At 38.5% G+C, this 21,490-nt stretch overlaps 1 protein-coding gene across 1 annotated transcript; it reads left to right on the forward strand.

Annotated features, from left to right (window-relative positions):
- Positions 1-6,000: 6,000 nt before the first annotated feature.
- TMEM263 (transmembrane protein 263) lies at positions 6,001-20,062 on the forward strand. The gene is made up of 3 exons (XM_069490091.1): positions 6,001-6,205; positions 15,813-15,882; positions 19,564-20,062. Exons 2-3 carry the CDS (start codon positions 15,819-15,821, stop codon positions 19,848-19,850), a joined length of 351 nt encoding a protein of 116 aa, XP_069346192.1. The 5' UTR covers positions 6,001-6,205; positions 15,813-15,818; the 3' UTR covers positions 19,851-20,062.
- Positions 20,063-21,490: the final 1,428 nt, after the last annotated feature.

Raw genomic sequence — 21,490 nt, forward strand, 5'->3', positions numbered from 1 at the left:
ATCCTTTATTTTCTAGTGCTAGACATACGGGTGGTGAATAAGAAAGGCCTGATATTTTGGTTAGATTCTCCTGGCTATAAGCAATAAAGGCTACAGTTCCTTCAAGCAATGAGGGAGACTACCGAAGAGTCCAGACAAAGCCAAACAGCCAACAGGAAGAGTAGACCTGAGGCAGAATCAAGCTATAAAAGTATTTAGCGTTCCAGTACTCTAGAGCTGTGGTCCTCAACCCCTGGGCTGTGGCCTGTTAGGATCCAGGCCGCCCAGCAGGAGGTGAGCGGCAGGTTACTGAGTCAGCTTCATCTATATCTATAGCCACTCCCCATTGCACCCACTGCTGCATAAACTCTGCCTACTGTCAGAACAGCGGCAGCATTAGATTCTCACGGGAGCACGAACCCTACTGTAAATTGCACACTTGAGGGATCTGGGTTGCAGGTTCCTTATGAGAATCTAACGCCTGATGATTTGTGGTGGAGCTGAGGTGGTGATGCTAGCATTGGGGATTGGCTGCAAATACAGACTATCATTAGCAAAGAGGTCTGACTACACAGTAAATGTAGTGTGTTGAATCATCCCGAAACCATCCCCCAACCCCCTGGTCTGTGGGAAAATAGTCTTCCATGCAACCGGTCCCTGGTACCTAAGAGATTGGGGACTGCTGCTCTAGAGGATAGAATCGGGATAGGAAGCAGACTCAAACTGAGGTACTCAAGTTACTCTACTGGTTAATACAGTGGTAAGGGCACTCGAGAGCAAAAAGTAGCCAACAGTAGTCCAGTGTGGTAAGCAATTAGGCAAAAACATAAAACCAAATTTAGCATCTTCAAACTCAGGTTGTCGTACCAAAATTACTGTGAAGTGCTGCCCATTAGGAGCATTAAGTGGCTGCTCACCTTTAGGCCTATCTTCATATTCATGGTGCCAGGTGGCCCTATCTCATCTCAACTGGTTTTTCTCCCCCATTTCAACATCTTTTTCAAATCAGGATTATTAAGGTATAATTTATGTACAGTAAAACTGCTTTTTTAGTGTACAGTTTGGGCAGATATACACACAACACTCTCATCATTCTCCCAAATTCCCTGAAGCATTTACAGTCAACCCCTACTATCTTCTAGGCAACTACTTATCTGATTTTTTCCCCTATGGTTTTGCCTTTTCCAGAATGTCATGTAAGAATCATCATACAGTATGCAGACTTTTTAGTCTTGCATCTTCCACTTAGAATAATGCATTTGAAATTTATTTTGTATGTGTGGGAGTAGTTTGTTCCTTTTATTGCTAAGTAGATTCCATTGTATAGATGTACCACCGTTTGCTTATCCATTTACCAATTAAAGGGCACCAATTATGGTAAGTATATGTATAACTTTATAAGAAACTGCCAAACCATTTTCCCAAGTGTTTGTACACTTCTGCATTTCTCACCAACAATGTCTCGGGGTTTTAGTTGCTCTCCATCCTCAACAGCATTTGGGAATTTTTTTTTTTTTTTTTTTTTTTGAAACACGGTCTTGCTATGCTTGTTAAGGCTGGTCTCAAACTCCTAGACACAAGTGATCCTTCCACCTCAGCCTCTCAGCTAACTGGAATTATAGGCATATGCCATTGCATTTGACTGGAATTATTTTTATTTCAACCAAGTAGTGATTTTCATTATGGCTTTGATTCGCACTTCCATAATGACCACGATGTTGAGCATCTTTTCATTTGCTTATTTGCCATCTCTGTATCTTCTTTGGTTAAGTGATCATTCAATTATGTACACATTTTAAAATTGGGTTGTCTTCTGAATTGCAAGAATTCTTTATATATTCTGAATACAGTCACTTATTAGATATATATTTTGCAAATATTTTCTCTCAATCTGTTGCTTGTCCTTTCATTTTGTGTCATCCAAAGAGCAAGAGTTTTATAAATTTATAGTTTTTCTTTTATGAATAATGTATTTTGTACCTTAGAAATCTTTGCCTAATCCAAGATCACAAAGATTTTCTCCTATGTTTTCTTCTAAAAGTTTTATAATTTTACATTTAGATATCCATTCTGAATTATTCTGCATATTCTGTGAGGCATGAGTTGACTTTTTTTGTTTTGCAAACTAATGTCCAATTATTCCAGGATCATGTTTCTTTTCACTATTTTTTTAATAAAGCTCCATTTAGTAGACATTCTATATAGAATCCACAAAAAAGGACACGAACCTTCTAGCTTTGTTGTGACAATCCTATGGCTGGAGATGGAAGGATAGTTTCTAGTTCCTTTGACTGGCAAGAAATGCCTAAGAAGTATGCTTTCCACTCAGTAGAAATGCATGATCTAGAACAGCCCAGAAAGAATTATCAATGCTCTCTAGCCAAAATCACCAGGAATACACTTGTGGTGGAACAAGTTTAGCTTACTACTTATTGCAGCAAGGGAGACCACCCCATGGGGAGCCATGGGATATCTCAGTAAAAGAGGGTTAGAAAGGACTTGATATTTGGGTTTGCATCAGGTGATTTGGTGGAGGTTTTAAGGAAGTAGAATTTTGCTCTACACTCTAAATAGGATATTGTCAAGAGGTAGGGGCAATTCTATAACTGGGTATCTCAATAAATATTATCTAGAAAGAAGTCAGACTAGAATGAGGCTAAAGCTGTAACTGATAAAGAGGGAACAGCCACTTTTATTAGTTAGGCATTTTCATTTTGTGTATTCCATTTGGTAGCTTGGACAGCTTTCATGTTTTTGTCTATGTTCAGACATGACTAGAGAGTAGTCTTATTTTTGTCCTGATCCATCGTGATCATGGAGTGGCCTTGTCAGATTTGATATTCTCAAAAATTGTTTTTGTTCAACAGAACACCAAGGCCCAGCTGTGCCAGCATCTACTGGATGCTGGATGTCAGGGACTGCTCTTCTCTTTCTCAGAATATAGTGGTTAAGAACTTGGGGGTCTAGAGTCAGACAAAATTGAGTTTGATTCTGCAGGCTGTTCTTTACTAGGTGTGGGACCTTATATAACTTCTCTTTACCTCAGTTTTATGAATATAGGGAATATAATGTACTTACCTCACTGGATTGTTGAAAGAAATGAGATAGAGGCTAAGAGCTTATGTCAAATAAATCTTAATCATAATAATTATATCACAGGAAAAATTAAGAAGGATATTGGGGCAGGGAAAGGAAAACCAAGAATAGCCCATGTAATAGTGCCAGGAAAGGCAAAGAGCAGTAAGAGAGTCAGGGTAGAAAAGCATAATTATTTACGTTGGTGGCAATCTACATTAAGCTATTAAGTGTTCAGTTCATCTCAAAATGGCAGGATAATGTACTACATTCATGAAGAAATGGTAAAACATAGGACAATGTGTGGATCTACCAGTGATGTGTCACTTAAATGAGTCTACATAGAAATACTGGGAAGAGTATCTGACAACTCAACAACGAAAACTATTATTGTGCATATGACAGGAGGTAGATTCATGTGCTGGATAGAAGGTTGGCCTGGATCCCTTTAAATTTCAATGTACTATCAGCCTACAAGTAATTTACTTCTTGCTTTCACATTTCTGGTTTCTGGCTTGTTTCTTTCTGGCCCTAACTTTTGGAACACATTAAGCAATGTAACACATAATTTCTCCAGTTTTTCAATAAGGCAAGATATTCTCTGTGTGTAACCAACTGGAGGAAAACTCAGCCATTTAAGAGGCTGGATAATTGATACTTGTGTATTAAGAATTTATTCTGTTAAAAGTTATTGCCAGAAGACATAAAGGACTCATTATTTTCAGACATTACAAAATCTTTAAATAACAGCCAGAAATAAATGTTTCATTTTAATAATCTAAGAAAGGGACTTCACAGAATGGGAATCAAGAATTGAGAGGTATTCAGCCTATAAAACGAAGACTAAGGCTTGACTTCCTTGCGGCTCCTTCTGTTGCAACAAGGTACCCCAGATCAAGATAGTATCCTTCTATAGAAGCCATTCCATCAAGATCATCATATTTGTTCTGAGTTTAGACCTAGGAGTAGGTGAGCACTGAGTGGTGCTATTCATTTTTATAGGTAAAAAAATTGAGACAATAGAACATGACTAGGGTCAGACTTACAAGAAATGCATAAATATCTACACTTGTAGTTTCAGAAGGTCTCCCACAACCTCCCCAAAGAGCTTTTTTATAACTTGGTTGGTTTATAAGATAGATTCAATCACCACTTTGTATTATGTCTTTAATAACAGTAAAAATGCAAAATCTCCTGGGAGTGGCTACCATAATTAAATTCTCTTGTAGGAAGAAGTGCAAGGGGAAGAAGAAACAAAACGTAATTGTGCCCTTCATAATTCTGCCCAGAGTTCAACCTTGAAAGGTCACATATTAAGAACATAGGTTTCTGTGATAATAAGAAAACAGAGGAGGTATCCATCCCTTCACATACTGGGTAAAGGGAACAATCCAAAGATCCTGCTAATCATTCACCCCACATGTTGAGGTGACAATTATTTTAATTTCCTTTTTACACTCTGGAAAACTAAAATATCTTGATAGTCTCAGCACAGTGGTCTAAGTGGACTTAATTCACTGATTTGATAAACGAATGATTAGGCTGAAACCATAAACTATATTTAGTCCATTCCATTTAAGACCTGGATCAAAATTAGCTTCTTCCAGGATACTTTCTTGGGTTAGCACGTCCTTTTCTGAGCCCTGTCAACAGTCATTATTCAGTTCCACCACCCTGATTATTTTGCATCTGAAAACATTTTGTGGGTTTTTTTCTTCATATGTATGTTTTGACTTTATGTGTATTTTCTGCTTCACGTACAGGACTTCCCAGTTTATAAAGCCCTTTCGTACCCACCATCTCTTTTGATCCTCACACACACACAAAAAAAAAACCGATAATGAATTTATTGCCATCTTCAATTTTTAAGTGTGGGAAGAATCAAAGAAAAGTTAATAGATACCATTTATCTGGTTAAGCTGCCTTTGCTCACCTCATCTCCTCAGTCCTCAAAATCACCTTCTGAGGTGGCTATTACACCTCAGGGTGAGACGCCGCACGTCACAGGCAGCGCTGGACAAGTTGGAGTCCAGAAACCACATCCTCTCACTGCTACGCCCGTCTCCACACCGTCCTGACCCGCAGGGAGAGCCTTTGCCAAGGCGGGGACGACTTGAAGAGGGATCTAGTCGGCAAGCAGAGCGGAAGTGGCGCAAAGCCAGGTTTTCTAATTTCCAAGTCACTTCTCTTTTTGCTACGAAACACACCCACTCTCTTCAACAAATTTCGAGTGCTGGGCAAGCGCCCCGCACCGCACTAAGCATTGTTGTGATACGACCCAGACAAGTTTTTACTCCCAAGGAGCTCAGTTCTAGGGCAAGGAAGAGTTAAAAAAAAAAAAAAAAAAGTCCGAAAAACACAAACATAAGCACCGTCTCTCCTCACCCCTATCACTTGGTCACAAAGGCGTGCACAGAGCCCCGACGTGACCGGCTGAGAGAAGGCCCAGTTCGTCACTCCCCTGAGGGCAGGAGGTCAGGCATAAGGCTAAGGCCTCCGGCGAAGAAAAAGCTGGAGAAACTGGCGACTGTCCCACCTTCCCTAGGGCGAAAGTTCTGAATTCCGACGACCGTTACCCGGCGGCTGAACGATTACTGCAGGCAGCCGAGGAGGCTAAGCTCACGGTCCCGGGCTTCGTGCCCTTCGCGCGATCTGATTGGGCCATGGAGAGAAGGGGGCGGGGAGACCCCGGGAGGACGCGCGCGCAGGCCGGCTGGGGGTTCCCACGGAGGCACCCAGGGGGCGAAGGGGCGGGAGCAGGCCTCGGAACGCCGCGCGTGCGCACGTCGGGACGTGGCCGGCTGGGGGCTGCTGGGAGGGCTGGGCAGTTCAAGAAACGGGTGGGCGTGTGCTCGGTGGGTGCGGGAGGGGCCTGAGGTGCACGAGCGCGCGTGCGCGTCGGAGCCGGAGCCGCGGGAGGAGGCGGGAGCTGAGGAGGCGGTGGAGGGGGTGGGTCGCGTCGGGCGCCACGTCCGCAGCCAGAGGCCGTCGCCACTTACCGTGTCTTCTGGCTCCACAGCCTGAGGGGACACCTCCGGAGCCCGCAACTGCCCCGGGTTGTGCCGGCTGTCTCTGCCGCGTCAGCCCTCCTCGGTGCTGCCCACTCCCTCCGCCCGGCCCCAGCCCCAGGCGCCGGCCTCTGACCCCGGCGGTGAGTAAGTCGGCTGGGAGGGCAGGGGGCGCAGTCCCAGCTTCCTGCCCTCCTCGCTCGCCGTCTTCCGTTAGCTCTTCCGCACCTCACCTCCCACCTCCCCGGGCCTGGCTGCCCTAAGCGGGGCCTTTTGAGGGTACTGAGCGCAGGGAGGGGCACGATGAAGTTGGGGGCGGATGATGGTTCGCTTGTGGGGTAACTCCTCTTTATACGTCGCTGACTCCCTCTCTGTGGTTAGAGATTGGGGACCTCCGCCTGATTTCTTAGCATCTTGGGTGTCAGGCTGTGGGTGGCAGTGGAGGTGGGGGAGGTGGGGGAGGTGGGGGGGGGCGGGCGTCAGCAGCCTGGGAGAGGGATGCGGCAGAGGGGCTTGTGTGCTGGGCATCCTCGCCCCACTAACTCCTGACCTGTTGATAAACCTCCCTCTTGGGTTCAGGCACACAAGACTTGGCCTCCAGTGGGTATTCCCAGTGCATTCCTGGATAGAAAGGCTCTACCCTCAACTCTAACCTAAACCTGAAAAGTGTGGGAGTGGAGAGGGGCGCTGGTGGCGCCAAGGGGTGACTGGGAACCCTGGAGTACCCATGGGTGCCGTCACTGTCTCCCCAGTCTAAATAAAAACTGTGCTTGCTGTGCAACGCAGCTTCAAGACTGATCCCGTAGCTCACACTTCCAATCAGATCGCCTCTCCCAAACCCTTCTTACATAGAAATTCTGGAACCCTACGGGAGTGGGGGTGTACTGGGTGTACAACGTGGAGCGGAGGGAGGAGGTGCCAAGCTCAGCCCTAGCCACGGCGCCTACAGGGTCATTTTCTGCCTCCTGCCACGTCACTCCCTCTGCTAAAGAAAGAAAGAAAAAAAAAAACAAACTTGCTAGTACCTAAAGGGATCAGTGGGTAGAGAAGGGGCCGCCGGGAAGGGTTTAGAAACACCTAGAGAAAGAGGAGAGTTATTATTTGACTTATTGCGCCCTTGTAAACACTGTGCTAATTCCAAATGAAAATATTTACCATCTGTGATTATTTGCTATATGCTATTGTTTAACCTTTAAAACTTCTACTTATGTGGGTGTTCTCAAGGGCTTCCCAGGAATATTGATATCACACCAACAGGTAAATGTGTGTATATGCTCATGTCTACTCTTTAAAAAGGGGGAAGTAACCTTTAATAAACCCATATGCATCCTGTTTTGCTTTTTCCATTTTCATTTCTTTAGTCTTTGTTATAACAGATGTACCAGAAACCAAGTTGAGTAAGAATTTGTCCATATATAGGAAACATCGTTAGAAATGTTGTAGTTGGTGTATTAGACAAATAAAAATGCAGACTTCTGTGTGTGTGTGTGTGTGTGTGTGTGTGCACATTTGATTTTTCAAAGCTCCAGGAAAATCTTTACCTTTCTTTGTTTCGGTCATTATTTGTTTTTTTCCCACTTCCTGAAGATATCTGACTGGATTATAAACACGTTCAGGGTAGGTCCTTTGTATGCTTGTTCACAGCGATGCCTCAGTGCCTAACAGAGCCTTTGACTTATAGTAGGGATGCAAATATTAATATCTGTTGAACTAATGATGTATAATGTAGTGAAGATGAGTGGTATACTAGTTCTCTGGTTGGATAGAGTACTATAATTCTGCTTAATGTTTAAGGACAACACTTAAAGATTGGCATTTTGACAGTCATTTGTTACTTGTCACTAGATGTACACTTCTAAGTTTTACCAGCAGATTATTTTTTCTACCTTGCCAGATTCAGGCATTTCTTGTAGTCTATTTGCTGTTGATTTAATGGGCAGGGGCCATCTTTAAAAGCAGCCTGTTCGGATAGTTGATTAGGGAAGCCTAAAAACAGTAAGCTGGTGTTTAAATGTACACTGCTTGCTGGTGTATATGTGTTAAAGTTCTGTATAAATATATTTTTAAATTTCCTTGCAGTTATTTGGCAAAGAAGCTAAAACATGGGAGTGAGGATGTGGCAAAGTTTCTGTAGATAGAATATGTATAAGTATTTAGCTGATTTGTTTTAGATCTTTTTTATTCTATAAGGAAATTGGCACTTAGGTTTAATAACAGGTATTTTGAAGCAACTTTGAAGGTAAACTGTTGTGCAGTGTATTTTATAGTTAGGCTTTATATAACATGTTAGTCTTACTTAACTTCCTTTGGTACATACAGGGGTGGTGCCCAGAAGCAAATTTGTGTACTGTTTTCAGACTTTGTTTTTATTATGAATAAAAACTTTATATATAAAATGTTACTGAAACCCCAAACAACATTGATTCATCTGTTTTCCTTTAAAAAGAAAAAAGGTTCCCAAGAGGCATTTGTTTACTTATTTCTATTATTGGAATAAATTACCCTCTAGGGAATTGTGGTGTTATTAATCCTTGCTCAGTATATTTGTCAGCTGCCACATCTATGATACCATTGTACTGGACAAGAATTATTCTCCCCACATAATGCGTAAAGTAACTGCTGATGAGTTTGCAGTCATGATGTACAGTCTGTAGCAAAGAAGTCTTTCACATTTTGCAATTTCTGAAAAACCCACTTATGAGTTTTAACTGGCATTGTAATAGTTTGTTCACATATCAGGACCAAAAGGTAGAACTGATTTATGTCCATGGAATAAGCTGTTGTCTATAATTATTGCCTTTCTTAGGAAAGTATGTTTCTAATAGAAACTTGTTTGTATTATGAGCTCCAGAGAGCGGATACATTTTGTTTCTTGAATGAATGATTCACTAAACTGGTAAGTGCTGGAAAAGTGTATTCCCACTAGATTGTAAACTCTGGTTTAGAGTAGTGCCTGTGTGTGCTTAATCACACTGAAATCTTAAGTACATAATGGTGCCTGGCACATAGTAGGGCCCAAGTATATAATGACTCAGTGAGTTTAGGGTAGATGGTTTGTATAGAATTTAATAATTTTGTTTACTGTATCATTTAAGGGTAGCATTTTAAAATGGTCATTTTGAAACTTTTACTGTCATTTGGTACTTGTCTCTACATATATATATATATATATATATATTTTATTTATTTTTTTTTTTTTGAGATAGTCTTTCTCTGTCACCCCAGCTAGAGAGTGCAGTAGCATCAGCTCACTGCAACCTCAAACTCCTGGGCTCAAGCAATCCTGCCTCAACCTCCTAAGTAGGTAGGACTACGGGCATGCACCACACGCCCAGCTAATTTTTCTATTTTTCAGTAGAGATGGGGTCTCACTTTTGCTCAGGCTGGTCTCGAATTCCTGAGCTCAAGTGATCCTCCCACCTTGGCCTCCCAGAATGCTAGGATTACAGGCGTGAGCCGCTGCACCCGGCCTCTACTTACATACTTTTAAATTCTGTTAGATTATTTACCTTGAACAGTTTAGGAGATTAGGGGTGTAAATTTGTCTTCACAATTCCCAATTTAAGAGAAACAGGTCTCCTGCAATGGTGATAATGAGTGGTGATAATGAGTAGGATGGTAATATAAAAAGTATTTTTCCTTAGTAATAAAGTGGTAATATCCATAAAGTGGCAATATCACTTAAAGTTTGGCAAGTATATTCATGTAAAGGTTAGAAATGGTTTATGTGAAGATGGCACTACAGATAGTTAAGGATTTTTAGCAAACACTTTTATAAGGTAACTCAGGTAACTTATGATCAAATTAGGAATTCAGGAAAAAAAAATCTCAAATACTTGTGGCTTTTACACAATTCTTACTACCCTAAGAGTTCTAGAGGAATTTTAATACTATATAAGACAGGTGATGTACAAGAAACCTAAACATTAAAACAAAAACCAACGTCCCTCTAGCCTAGGTAGACATGCCTGGCCTGGCAGGACTCCAGATTTGCTATTTTGTTGTTTATTGATAATCCTGTTGGTAACTATTGCTAATAATTTTAAATGAACATTTCTATATAACTGAATATTTCTATATGAAAATATCTAGCTTTCTACATTTCAGACTCTTCTACAGAAATGTAAGGGCAGAATGAACTGATGGTGGGAGTGGGCGTATGGTTGGGCTGGCCAGGGAAAGCTGGTAAGTCTGAGAGTACATCTTGAAGCAGCCCCAGGCAAGAATGAAATTTCCTGAAAGTCTAGTTATTTTTTTAAAAATATCCAAGCACTTTTCATTTTACTTTTTAATGTGTGTGCATTTAAAAATAAAACAGTATTTTAAATTACTTTAGAGTAAAATGTGTGCATCACTGCTCTCCTGTGGTTTCTTGAAGTCCCTGGCATACCACTGCCTACTTTTAAAAAGCTACATTTCAAAAGCATGACTCTAGCTAGGGTTTTCTCTTTTTTTAACCAAATTTTGAGCCATATATTGGTATGCATCTTTTTTTGTGATGCTTAAAGTTAATGTGGATACAAATACTTTCTTTTTATCCTACTTATTCCACAAATACTATCTGGCAGCTTACAACAAAAACATGTACTAACAAAATGGTAAAAATGTAAGTAAGATATTCAAATTTCAAAGCAGGGAAAAATAGCAACCAAAGTGGAGGTCTTGAGGGAGGGTACATGGCGGGGGGGAAAGACAGGATACAACTACATGGGCCATAGGAGCGTACCCAGTTGAGCTCGGATTTTACCTATAAGCTTCCTGGAAGCCAAGGGTAGAAAGGAGACATCACACTTTTGTATCTTTTAAAGAGAAAAGTACATGGATCTTAAAACATGCTAAATATTTGAGAGAAACAAGACATTTTCTGAATAATTACCTTTAAAGAAATTTCTTATCTGGAGTTCTATATCAGAACTATCAGGTGATGGATGTAGTGAGTAACAGCCTGCGTGAGGCTGTTCGTTGAGGTTTCCTTACCAAGGACATAACTGTGAACAAAATTCAGTGATGTCATTTTCTTAAAACATTATGTGACTAAAGTACCTTGTTTTTTAGATGATCAATTTCATCTGTGGATAAAATCTAAGAATAGGAGTGGATGAACTACATAATCTTTAAAATACCATTTATGAATATCACTGATTCCCAAGACTTAAAAATGTATATTCTTCAATTACAAAAGCAATACATGTTTATGGCAGAAAATTAAAATATAGATATTAATCACATATGTATGTATGAAATATAAATATTATATATAAATGCTATCATACTATAACACATAATGCATATATACGTATATATGTAAAATGGTATATAAATTTCTACCCCCAGTGACAATCTTTGTTAACACTCTGGTGTGCTTCCTTCCAGTCTTTCCGTATGCATTAGAAAAAACTGGACCATATGATATATGCTTATATTTATATCCTCTAAACAGTAGTATTTTCCTTTAGTATTTGATCATCATAAATTATTTTAATGTCTGCATTGTGTATATCTTTTGGAAGCTTATAAATTCCTCTCTTGCCTTCTATAAGTCTGTGTTCATTTGACTCTTCATTTTCAGGTGTGTTGTCCAGTTGAGGTTATCAGTCTACTTCTCATTATGCTTTTCCTTGATCATAGCACCTACCGCCCACAGCTTCAGCTATCACTTCAAACTCCTCTCAAAACCTCAGCTCTAACTCATATATGCTGAGTGTCTGGCCCCTTAAATCCACCTCCCTGCTGAACATTCCCATGGATGACCTGAAGGCATTTCAAATACAGCTTGTTCAAAAACAAGTCCTTCATCTTTTCTCAAAAGAAATTTCTAAGTTCCTTGTCTTCATCATCATGTCTTTATACTTAGTTGCTTACACTAGAAATCTTACATCCTGGATTCTTCCTTTCATCTCACATTAATACTCAAGTTATATTCTACTTCATACAAAAAATTCAAGTATTTGAATATCCACCATGCATTTGACATTGATTAAGGCTCTCGGGATACAGTAGTGAACAAAACCAAGCCCTTGTTCTCATGGAGCTTACATTCTAATTGGGAGAGACACAAAGTAAACAGATGTATATATCAAGTGGCAAATAAGAGTTATGAAGGAAATAGAGAAGGATTAGGTGAAAATGGTAGGGAGAGGAGTAGAGGGTGCTCACCTGTTATGAGGTGGTCAGGAATGTTTTTCAATCAGAGGATATTTGTACAAGTACCTGAATGAAGTAAGGAAGCAAGCCATGTATATCATGGGGAAGAGCCTTTCAGAAAAAGATAAGGAACTGTTACTACAGTGGAGTGAGCAAGAATGGTAGGAGACAATATCAGAGTGGAAATGGAGGTTAGATGTATGGCTTCAAACACCAAGGTGTTAGGACTCTGGATTTTAGTCTGAACAAAATAGGAAGGAGTTGAAGGGTTTTAAGCAGAGTATGACATGCCTGGACTGAAGGAAGAGCAAAGGTGGAAGCTCAGAGACCAGTTTAGAGATTTTGCAGTAGTACAAATAAGACATTGTGGTGGTTTAGACTAAAGTGGGAGTAGTAGAGGTGATGAAAAGTGGTCATATTCTGGATTTATTTAGGCAACAAAATTTAATGATGATTAGATGGGACTGTAAAAAAAGAGTTAGTCGTGGGTGACCCTAGGTTTTTGGCCCAAGCATTTATTTAGATAGGAAAAGCTGTCAGGGTTCTGATTGTTATTCTATCTCATTGGACTACTAAAGTAGCCATTTACTGTATTTAATCTCTCTGTCCTTCCATCTGTTCTTGCTTCAGTTAGCTTTTTAAAGCACAGATCTGACAGTATTACTCTGCCCATGGCTCCTCATTGCCTGCCCACAGAAGGATGTAGTTCATATTATGTAGATTAACTTGCATATATCTTTATGCTATCACAGTATAAAGCAGTGCTAATTTTTTTAAATGGTGGTCTTTTTCTAGTTACAAGATAGACAGAATGTAGAAAAAGAATTTTTAAAAAGGGATTCTGCATTAGGAGGAAAAGGTAAGACTGTTATTAGTAGGGGTTTATTGGGTGGGGACCAGAAAGTCAGTTTTGAAATGTATGCAGTTACTGTCACAGTCACACCTATTTTTAATCTCCTGCTAAAATATATAAGATATATGAGTACATATAATTTCCCCATAGTTCTGTATAGGGTATGGTGGCTCCAGCTGGTAGTCAGTTGACTGTCACATGTCTTGGATTTGTGTGTGTATGCTATATAGATACTGGGATTACTAGACAAAGGTGTCTGTCCTCTTGAAATTAACAGTTCAATGGGAAAGAAAGTGGCTTCAAAATAGTCATATTCCTTAGAAGGGACACACATATTCTGCCAGGAATTTCTGTATGTTTTGTTTTGGAATTTGTTAAATAGTATTCTCATTTTAGGGTTAGGGCTAGAATATCTTTAATTTCTATTTTAAAATCTCCTAAACAGCAAGGATCTAATGAAGTATTTGTTTTCTGCCTTACAGTTTGTGGTCAAGTTGGGATTCAAATTCAGGCTGTCTGATCCCAGAGCCTTAACTACTATACTATGATTTGTTATGATCATACAATGATGATATATCAAAGAAAATATAAATATGAATAGAAATAAATGTAACCTTCTGGTTTGGGGAGTTTTAAAATTAAGGCAAATCAATCAAGAACCTCTTTTCCCAGTAATACACCAGCTGATATTCTTTTGGTCTTTCTATAAGAGATTACATAGCTTTACTATACTTTTTAAATCTTAAGTATGTATGGGATGATGTGCACAAACCAAACCAGGGTAAGATTAGATGCTGTTGGTAAGTGGCCTGAGTCAGGATGTTCAACGGAGCAATTGAAAGATATTTATGAAACACATGACATGTGCTGCTGGACTCTGTGGGGTGCAGTAAAGTCTCATCTTACACAGGATTTCGGTTTTAAAGGCATAGCAGGATGAATTGCATGAAGTTAAAATTACCTTTGAAAATCCCAACTTCTCATAACCTCTGCCTCTACCACCCTCCAAGCTCCCAACATTTTTTTTTTTTTTTGGCCTGGATTATTGAAGTAGTCTCTTAACAGGTCTTTCTTGCCTCTGGTCTGGTTCTCCCATTGCTTGTTTTCCCCACAGAAGCCAGAATGATCTTTTAAAAATGGGAATCAGAACACCTCGCACCTTTGTTCAGCTCCCCTTCACAGTCTTCCCATCTCATTCAGAGTTAAAAGCCAATCACCATCATTGCCTGCAAGGGCCTATGTGATCCAGACCTCACTGTTTGACTTCCTCTCCTACTGCCCTTTGATGTGGCCCTTGCCACACTTTACTGGCTGTTCCTTCTTATTCCTCCAGCTAAGCTTCTACTTCAGGGCCCTTTCTCTTGGTGTTTCTTCTGCCTTGAGTACTTTTCATCCAAATGTTTTGTATCCTTACCTCCTTTTAGATGTCATGATGGCAAGGAAGCCTTCACAGACTACTGTCCTATTTAAAATATCACATTCTCTTCCCCTCCATCTCTTTTTATTTTCATAGCATTTAATACCATCTGACACATAGTCTTTATATATTTATTGTTTTCCCCTACTAAAGTGTCCATTTCATGATGGCAGGCATTTTTTTGGTCTGTATTGATCACTGCTATATCCCATGCTCCTAAAACATTGCCTGCTCCAGAGTAGGTGCTCAGTCAATATTTGTTAAGTAATTTATGTATTGAAATACATTGTTTTCACAATATCCATTTAACTATCTCTTATATACATAGAGATACAATAATATAGGCTCCAAAGATGTGTGACCAGGAAATACTCAGTTAACTACTGGGATCACAACCCTAATTTTCTCACCAAGCATGATGGTATATCATAAAGAACACCTTTAGACCAATCTTTACCTGCAAGGAATCCTCCCATCTCAGCCTCTTGAGTAGCTAGGACTACATGCATGCACCACCATACCCAGCTAATTATTTTTTTTGTAGAGATGGGGTCTTGCAATGATGACCAGGCTGGTCTTGAGCCCCTGGCCTCAAGCAATACTCCCACTTTGACCTCCCAAAGTGCTGGGATTATGGGCGTGAGCCACTTCACCTAGCCTAATCTTGTTTTCTTTACCCCAGCATAGTTTATTTTACGTATTTCTTTCTTTCTTATTTACTTTCACTTAGAGGTAATCATAGTATATATATATTTTTCATAGTAGATGTTGAATTCTGTTACTACCGCTGTTCATAAGAGCTCTAAGAATAATAAAAAAGTCATCAAAATGTATTGTTTACTGATTCAGATTGGCAATGTCATCTTTATAATACAGGGATGTCATTTTTTTTTAAAGAACTTTTTCAGATGGAACACCTTTTTAGTTATGGTATAAGTTTTAAGCCTGCTGTGAAATAAATTACAATTAAGTTAACCAGTATTCTGTAGGAGGAAACATTTAAGACTTTTGTCTACTAACTTCCACCTCCCAGGTCTCTTTCAGTTAGTAATTTTCAAGTTAAGTTGGAGCACCACAGTAACAACATAGCAAAGCTTGTATATTATGACTGCCACTCTTTAATGTTTTAGATAAGATTTACATTATACTGGTATAATTTAAAATATTTCTTAAATGCTACAATTTGAAGTAAGAGAGAGACAAGATGAAGTAGTCTTATGATATGTGTTTTAACACATTTATCTGAATCAACTTAAGTCTTAATTTAGCATGTGGTAAGAGGTGGTCTCACGTGTTGAGGTTAAAGTCAAATGTGTTTGTATGATTTTTTTTTTAGGAGATCATGAATCAGGCAGATAAAAATCAACAAGAAATCCCATCATACCTTAGTGATGAACCACCAGAAGGTAAGTACGCATCTATAACACCTAGAATGGAAAAAGTATCCTGATGAATTAAAGCTCTGTTTGTTTTTATTAAATTTAAAGAAACATAACCCATTTGCCTTGTCAGTAAATATGTTTCAAAAATAATTGAAGATAAACATTTTTAGCTTCAAAGAAGAAAGCAGAGAGGCTGAGGTGGGAGGATCGCTTGAGGTAAGGAGTTCGAGAGAACAGCCTGAGCAAGAGTGAGACCCCATCTCTGCAAAAAAACAGAAAAATCAGCCAGGCATGGTGGCATGTGCTTATAGTCCCAGCTACTTGGGAGGCTGAGGCAGGAGGATCTCCTTGAGCCCAGGAGTTTGAGATTGTAGTGAGCTATGATGACACCACTGCACTCTAGCCTGGGTGACCGAGCAAGTCTCTGTCCCCGCCCCCCCCAAAAGCAACCATAGATATTGGTGAATGGGGACACAATTTTATTATATAAGGTCTGTTTTCCTGGTGTTCTTTTTTTAAGACTATTTTCCAAATAAAGGTATCTTTTCATTTATAAAGGGTAAGGGTAGGTACGGAGAAAGGATGGACTATGTTTAGTTATTTTTTTTGTTTTTAAGAGATAGGGTCTTGCTTTGTCACCCAGGCTGGAATACAGTGGCCTGATCATAGCTCACTGTAACTTTGAACTCCTGGGCTCAAGCGATCCTCCTGCCTCACCTTCCCAAGTAGCTGGGAATACAGGTGTACACTAGCTACCATGCCTGGCAAATTTTTAATTTTTTTGTAGAGACATAGTCTCCAGATGTTGCCCAGGTTGGTCTTAACCTTTTAGCCTCAAGCAACCCTCCCACCTAATCCTCCCAAAGTGCTGGGATTGCCTGACTGTGTTTACTTTTAATGTCCTGCATATAAAAAAGTCAGCCTAATTCAAGAGGCATTTGAAATTTGTTGTTAAACTCCCATTATTCATTACGTTATAATTGGTGCTCTTTCTTCCTACATTAATACATGGTCTTGGGGTCTGCTTAATTTGTCTTTCTACATCATAACTGTCTTTTTAGTTCAGAATTGTGACATCATGAATCATTTTATTCTTACCTTTACTTCAAAAACTACACACCTGAATTTCCTGACAACATACAGAAAATGACTACAGGCATTTTAAATTTATGGTTTTGGTATTGACTGTTATTAAAATTAATCCAAATAGTGATCTTCTTAGAGAATTCCATGTTGATAGCTAGTTCTGGAGGTTGTGACTCTAGTTACTGTATTTTCTTCCCAGTTCTGTTACCCACTGTCTAAAAGTTTCTTCTAATATTGGTAGGCAGAAATGAAATTGCTAGGAAAATAACATTGAAAAGCTTATACTTAAGCCTGAAAGAAGGTGAAGGAACTAGCTGATTAGTTTAGGTGGAGGAATAGCCTGGAAAATTATTAGCTCAGCTGTGTTTTCCTTGCTTTACTTTTTAGGACTAGAGCCGTGGAGTTTTGAAAAGAAAAGTTAGGGCTCAATGAGAAAGTTAACAAGGACTTTGTGAGAAAGAAATCAGGAAAGGGATAAACAAAGGTCATTCAAGAGCATGATTACCAAAGAGAATAGAGCCTAAGGAATGTCTTTCTATACCAACTGCTAAACAAGAATAATCTGCAGGTTGGTCCGAGTGCAGTGGTGTTTACAACTAATTGATCACAACCAGTTACAGATTCCTTTGTTCCTTCTCCACTCCCACTGCTCCACTTGACCAGCCTAAAAAAAAAAAAAAAAAGAAAAGAAAAAAAGAATAATCTGCAAAGCAGATAATTTATATGGTGGTAATTAAGAATACATTGTAATTAAAGAGATCAACTTTATTAATATTTACTTGATTTGATAAGGAAAAATTATTTGTCTTCATTAATGTAGCCATTTGGCATCGCAAGATTATTTTACTAGTGAGGTATTCTGTAAGGGACAGTTATCTGTTTCATCCTCAAATCAGGATTTTGCCTCTTTTCCTTCTGCTGTTGACCTCGATTACAAAAGAATTACCAATTATGTAATCATTTCCATCATAATTTTTTTAATTACCTCCAAATACCATCATATCCATTATAATTTTATAATAATATTCAAATGCTCATCTATATTAAGTCTTTAGCCCTTTAAAAATTTGTATTATGATTACTTAGTTTTAATAAAAATATTTGGTTGGTTTTGAAATTCATATATCTATGCACTATTTTGACTAATCAGTGAGATTTTACCACTTACGATAGAATGTAAAACCTCGAAAATACCTATTTCAAGGTAAAATTGTGCCTTGTGTATTAAGAAGGCTCGACTTTCAGAATTTTTTTTTTCCTCCATCAACTATTGTCAATTTCCCCACATTACCTTCTCTAATAACCTCATTCTGCTAGGATCTAGCAGATTTGGTGGTCTTAGTTGGACCTGTATACCCAAGCATTACCCTTTTTGTGTGTGAGATTGTACTTTTTCAGTGGTTAAAGCCTGAATTTATCAAATATTTTTCTCTGAAGTTTAGAAAAGGAAAAACTCTATTGCTTAAGTGTTGTTGATGCCTAAATCATTAGGTTACCTAGATGCTTAAAGCACACACTCTTCCACCATAAGAATTACTGGGGCAGTAATGTAAGTATCAACCATAGCTGTAGTTTGTCTACCCTACTTACATCTGAATAAAAATGATTTTAGGCAGATACTGCAATTTTAAATGATGAATAATTTTTCTGTTTTTACGTTGTATTACCTCTTTAAATACATTGTTAAGGGACACATAGAGCAGAGACCCAAATGTATTTAACAGGTTTTAAAGCTTTTTGGTGTCAGGATGCTTTTATAGTCTCAAAAATTGAGGCCCCAAAGAGCTTGTGTCTTTGTTAGTATTTACTGTATTACCAATAAGAACTTAAATATTTAAATATTTTATTCATTAAAAGAACCTGGTGGGTGTATTCGTTAATAGGCCCATTACATGTTAAATGATTAACATGTTTTTATGAAAAATTGTGAGCAGAGTGATACTGTTTATACATTTTTGCAAAGCTCTTTAATGTTTGGATTAGTGAAAGTCTCCTAGATTCTTGCAGCTGCTTCTGCATTCAGTCTTTTGTATTACTGCACATCATTTAGCTTTTGGAAAACTGCTGTAGACTCATGACAGAATGAAAGTGAAAGACAAATGACATCTTAATATTATTGTGAAAATAGTTTTTACCTGGTGAACCTCCCCAAAAGGTCTCGGGACCATCAAGCTTACTAGACTATACCTTGAGAACCACTGCTTCCTATGAAGACGATTATTTCAGTAATAATTGATTGAATCCTATCAAGGAAATGAAGGCCAAATGTATTTATCTTCTTATTTTTTCATGTTCCTTTTAGGATATAAAATAAAAGTTATTTATTAATGGCAAAACTGTAAATGAAGGAAACATTTAAAATAGGATTCTATATTGTGATAATTTTCTAGTCTAAAGCACTGCTTCTCATAGATAGCATTAGAATTAGCATTAGACCAAGATATTATAAAAACATGGGTACAACTGTACTCTTGAGGGAAGAGCTCTTCGTTGTCTTTCAGTGTGTTGGCCTTATCAAATCAACCTCCTGATTTTGAGGGAGTCTTAGGTTACTTAATGATTTGTACTGCTCTTTTAAAGACTTGTATTTGACTATCTCATGATATTTTCTTTCATTAGGTTCAATGAAAGATCACCCACAGCAGCAGCCAGGCATGTTGTCCCGTGTGACTGGGGGTATCTTCAATGTTACAAAGGGAGCTGTTGGTGCCACCATTGGTGGCGTGGCTTGGATTGGTGGAAAAAGTCTGGAGGTGACCAAAACAGCTGTTACAACTGTGCCTTCCATGGGAATAGGGCTGGTGAAAGGGGGTGTGTCTGCTGTGGCTGGAGGAGTTACAGCTGTTGGGTCTGCTGTTGTAAACAAAGTGCCCTTAACAGGAAAGAAGAAAGACAAGTCCGACTAAAATATGGAGATACACTTGCTCTCCACAGCATTATGATGCCAGTGGCATTGAATTGCTAAATTATGGACTATAACCAAGTCACCTGTTTTGGACATTTATCTTCTAAACTGCTGTGTTGAAAGTATTGATGACTGGCTTTCATCTAAAAAGAAGAGACCAATACAAGCACAGTGTGTGAAGGTTTCTCATACTTAAGTTTCAGCTTTTTATCTGGTGAAATGTTATACTTATTCAGTTGTAACTGAAGATATGGTATGTTTGAATATTTACTATAAGTCTTTCAGTTTGACTAAAAATGTGAAAGTTGAATTTAGTAGATGATCTTTATTACAGTTCCACATGTATAATGTGCCAGGTAACTCATCTGCCCCTTAAGAAGGGAACCTTGAACTACATAAACTGTACCTTTGATGTGCCTAATAGTTTCAGATGTCTTAGTTTTTTTTATAACCATAGTTGATTAGGTCAAGAGGCATTCTTTTCTTATTTAAGTTGGCAAAAGCAGCAGGAATTAGAGAAGTTTAAAAGAAAAGATAAATGGTTTTATGATACTGAGTGTTAACCATCTTTTGTTAGATATGCATTTTATTAATTTAATTATTGATGCCTTACAAAAGAAAACATCTTTTCTAATACCCTAAGTATGTGCAGTTCTTAGAATTATCTATGGATTCTTTTAAAGATGTGAAATTAGTTTTCCCTCTTTAGAATCTCAGGAGTAGTGGGATAAAGGCATTTCTTGCTGTCAGTGGATAAGATAGTGCTTGTTAACTGTCTTTTTAGTAGTTAAAATCAAATTATACACTTCAGCCTGGGTTCATGCTCCATCACTGATACACCTCACAGTGCCTAAGGAACATTTATTTACTGGTCAAATGCTGTGTTGCAAGAGTTTCATATTAAGGAGGAACAAATAATAATTTTAAGCTCTTAAGAATTACCTAAGGCATCCAAGATATAAAAAGAATCCTTCACATCTATACTTATCTCTAGGATGTCTTAAATTATAGTAGTACCCCTTTTTAAAAACACAGTAAAAGCAACCACAAATATGTTAGGACTAACTTTTAAATTGAATGAAATGGGCTCCATAGATTAGTTTTGAATATAAAATCTGTTAATATGTAAGTCCTTTCAATGGTTTATATAGGTATCTTAAAATTCTATAAAACAGCTATAGACTTTGTTACCATTTTTCAAGCCAATTTCAGGCAGGGAATTGAAGTTTTTGATTATAGATGATAAGCGTGTCATATCTTATTAATGAGTCTCATCATGTCTCAGTCATTCTCAAAGAATATTCTTTAGCTGGAATTTCTTTTTTGTTTTATGGTCAGTTTCATAAAAATTTAACAATTGGCATATATATACTTGGCATTCATCTTAATTAAGGGTTATATCCAAGCCTGAAAAATCCCAACTTTCTTTATGCTTAAATCTGGAAATATGTCTCTATTCTGTCAACTTTTTTTTGTGGAGGGGAGAAAAGAGGGTGATTCCCGGCAGTAAATAAGTCAAAATAGCATGCCTGAGAACTTGAAACAGATCACCCTAACACCTGAAGCTTAAATGGTTGTAGAACACTAAGAGTATTACATTAATAATGTGGATTAACAAGTGGGTAGGAATATAATTTAACT

This window comes from Eulemur rufifrons, chromosome 16 (assembly GCF_041146395.1).
Source record: "Eulemur rufifrons isolate Redbay chromosome 16, OSU_ERuf_1, whole genome shotgun sequence".
Taxonomy (NCBI): domain Eukaryota; kingdom Metazoa; phylum Chordata; class Mammalia; order Primates; family Lemuridae; genus Eulemur; species Eulemur rufifrons.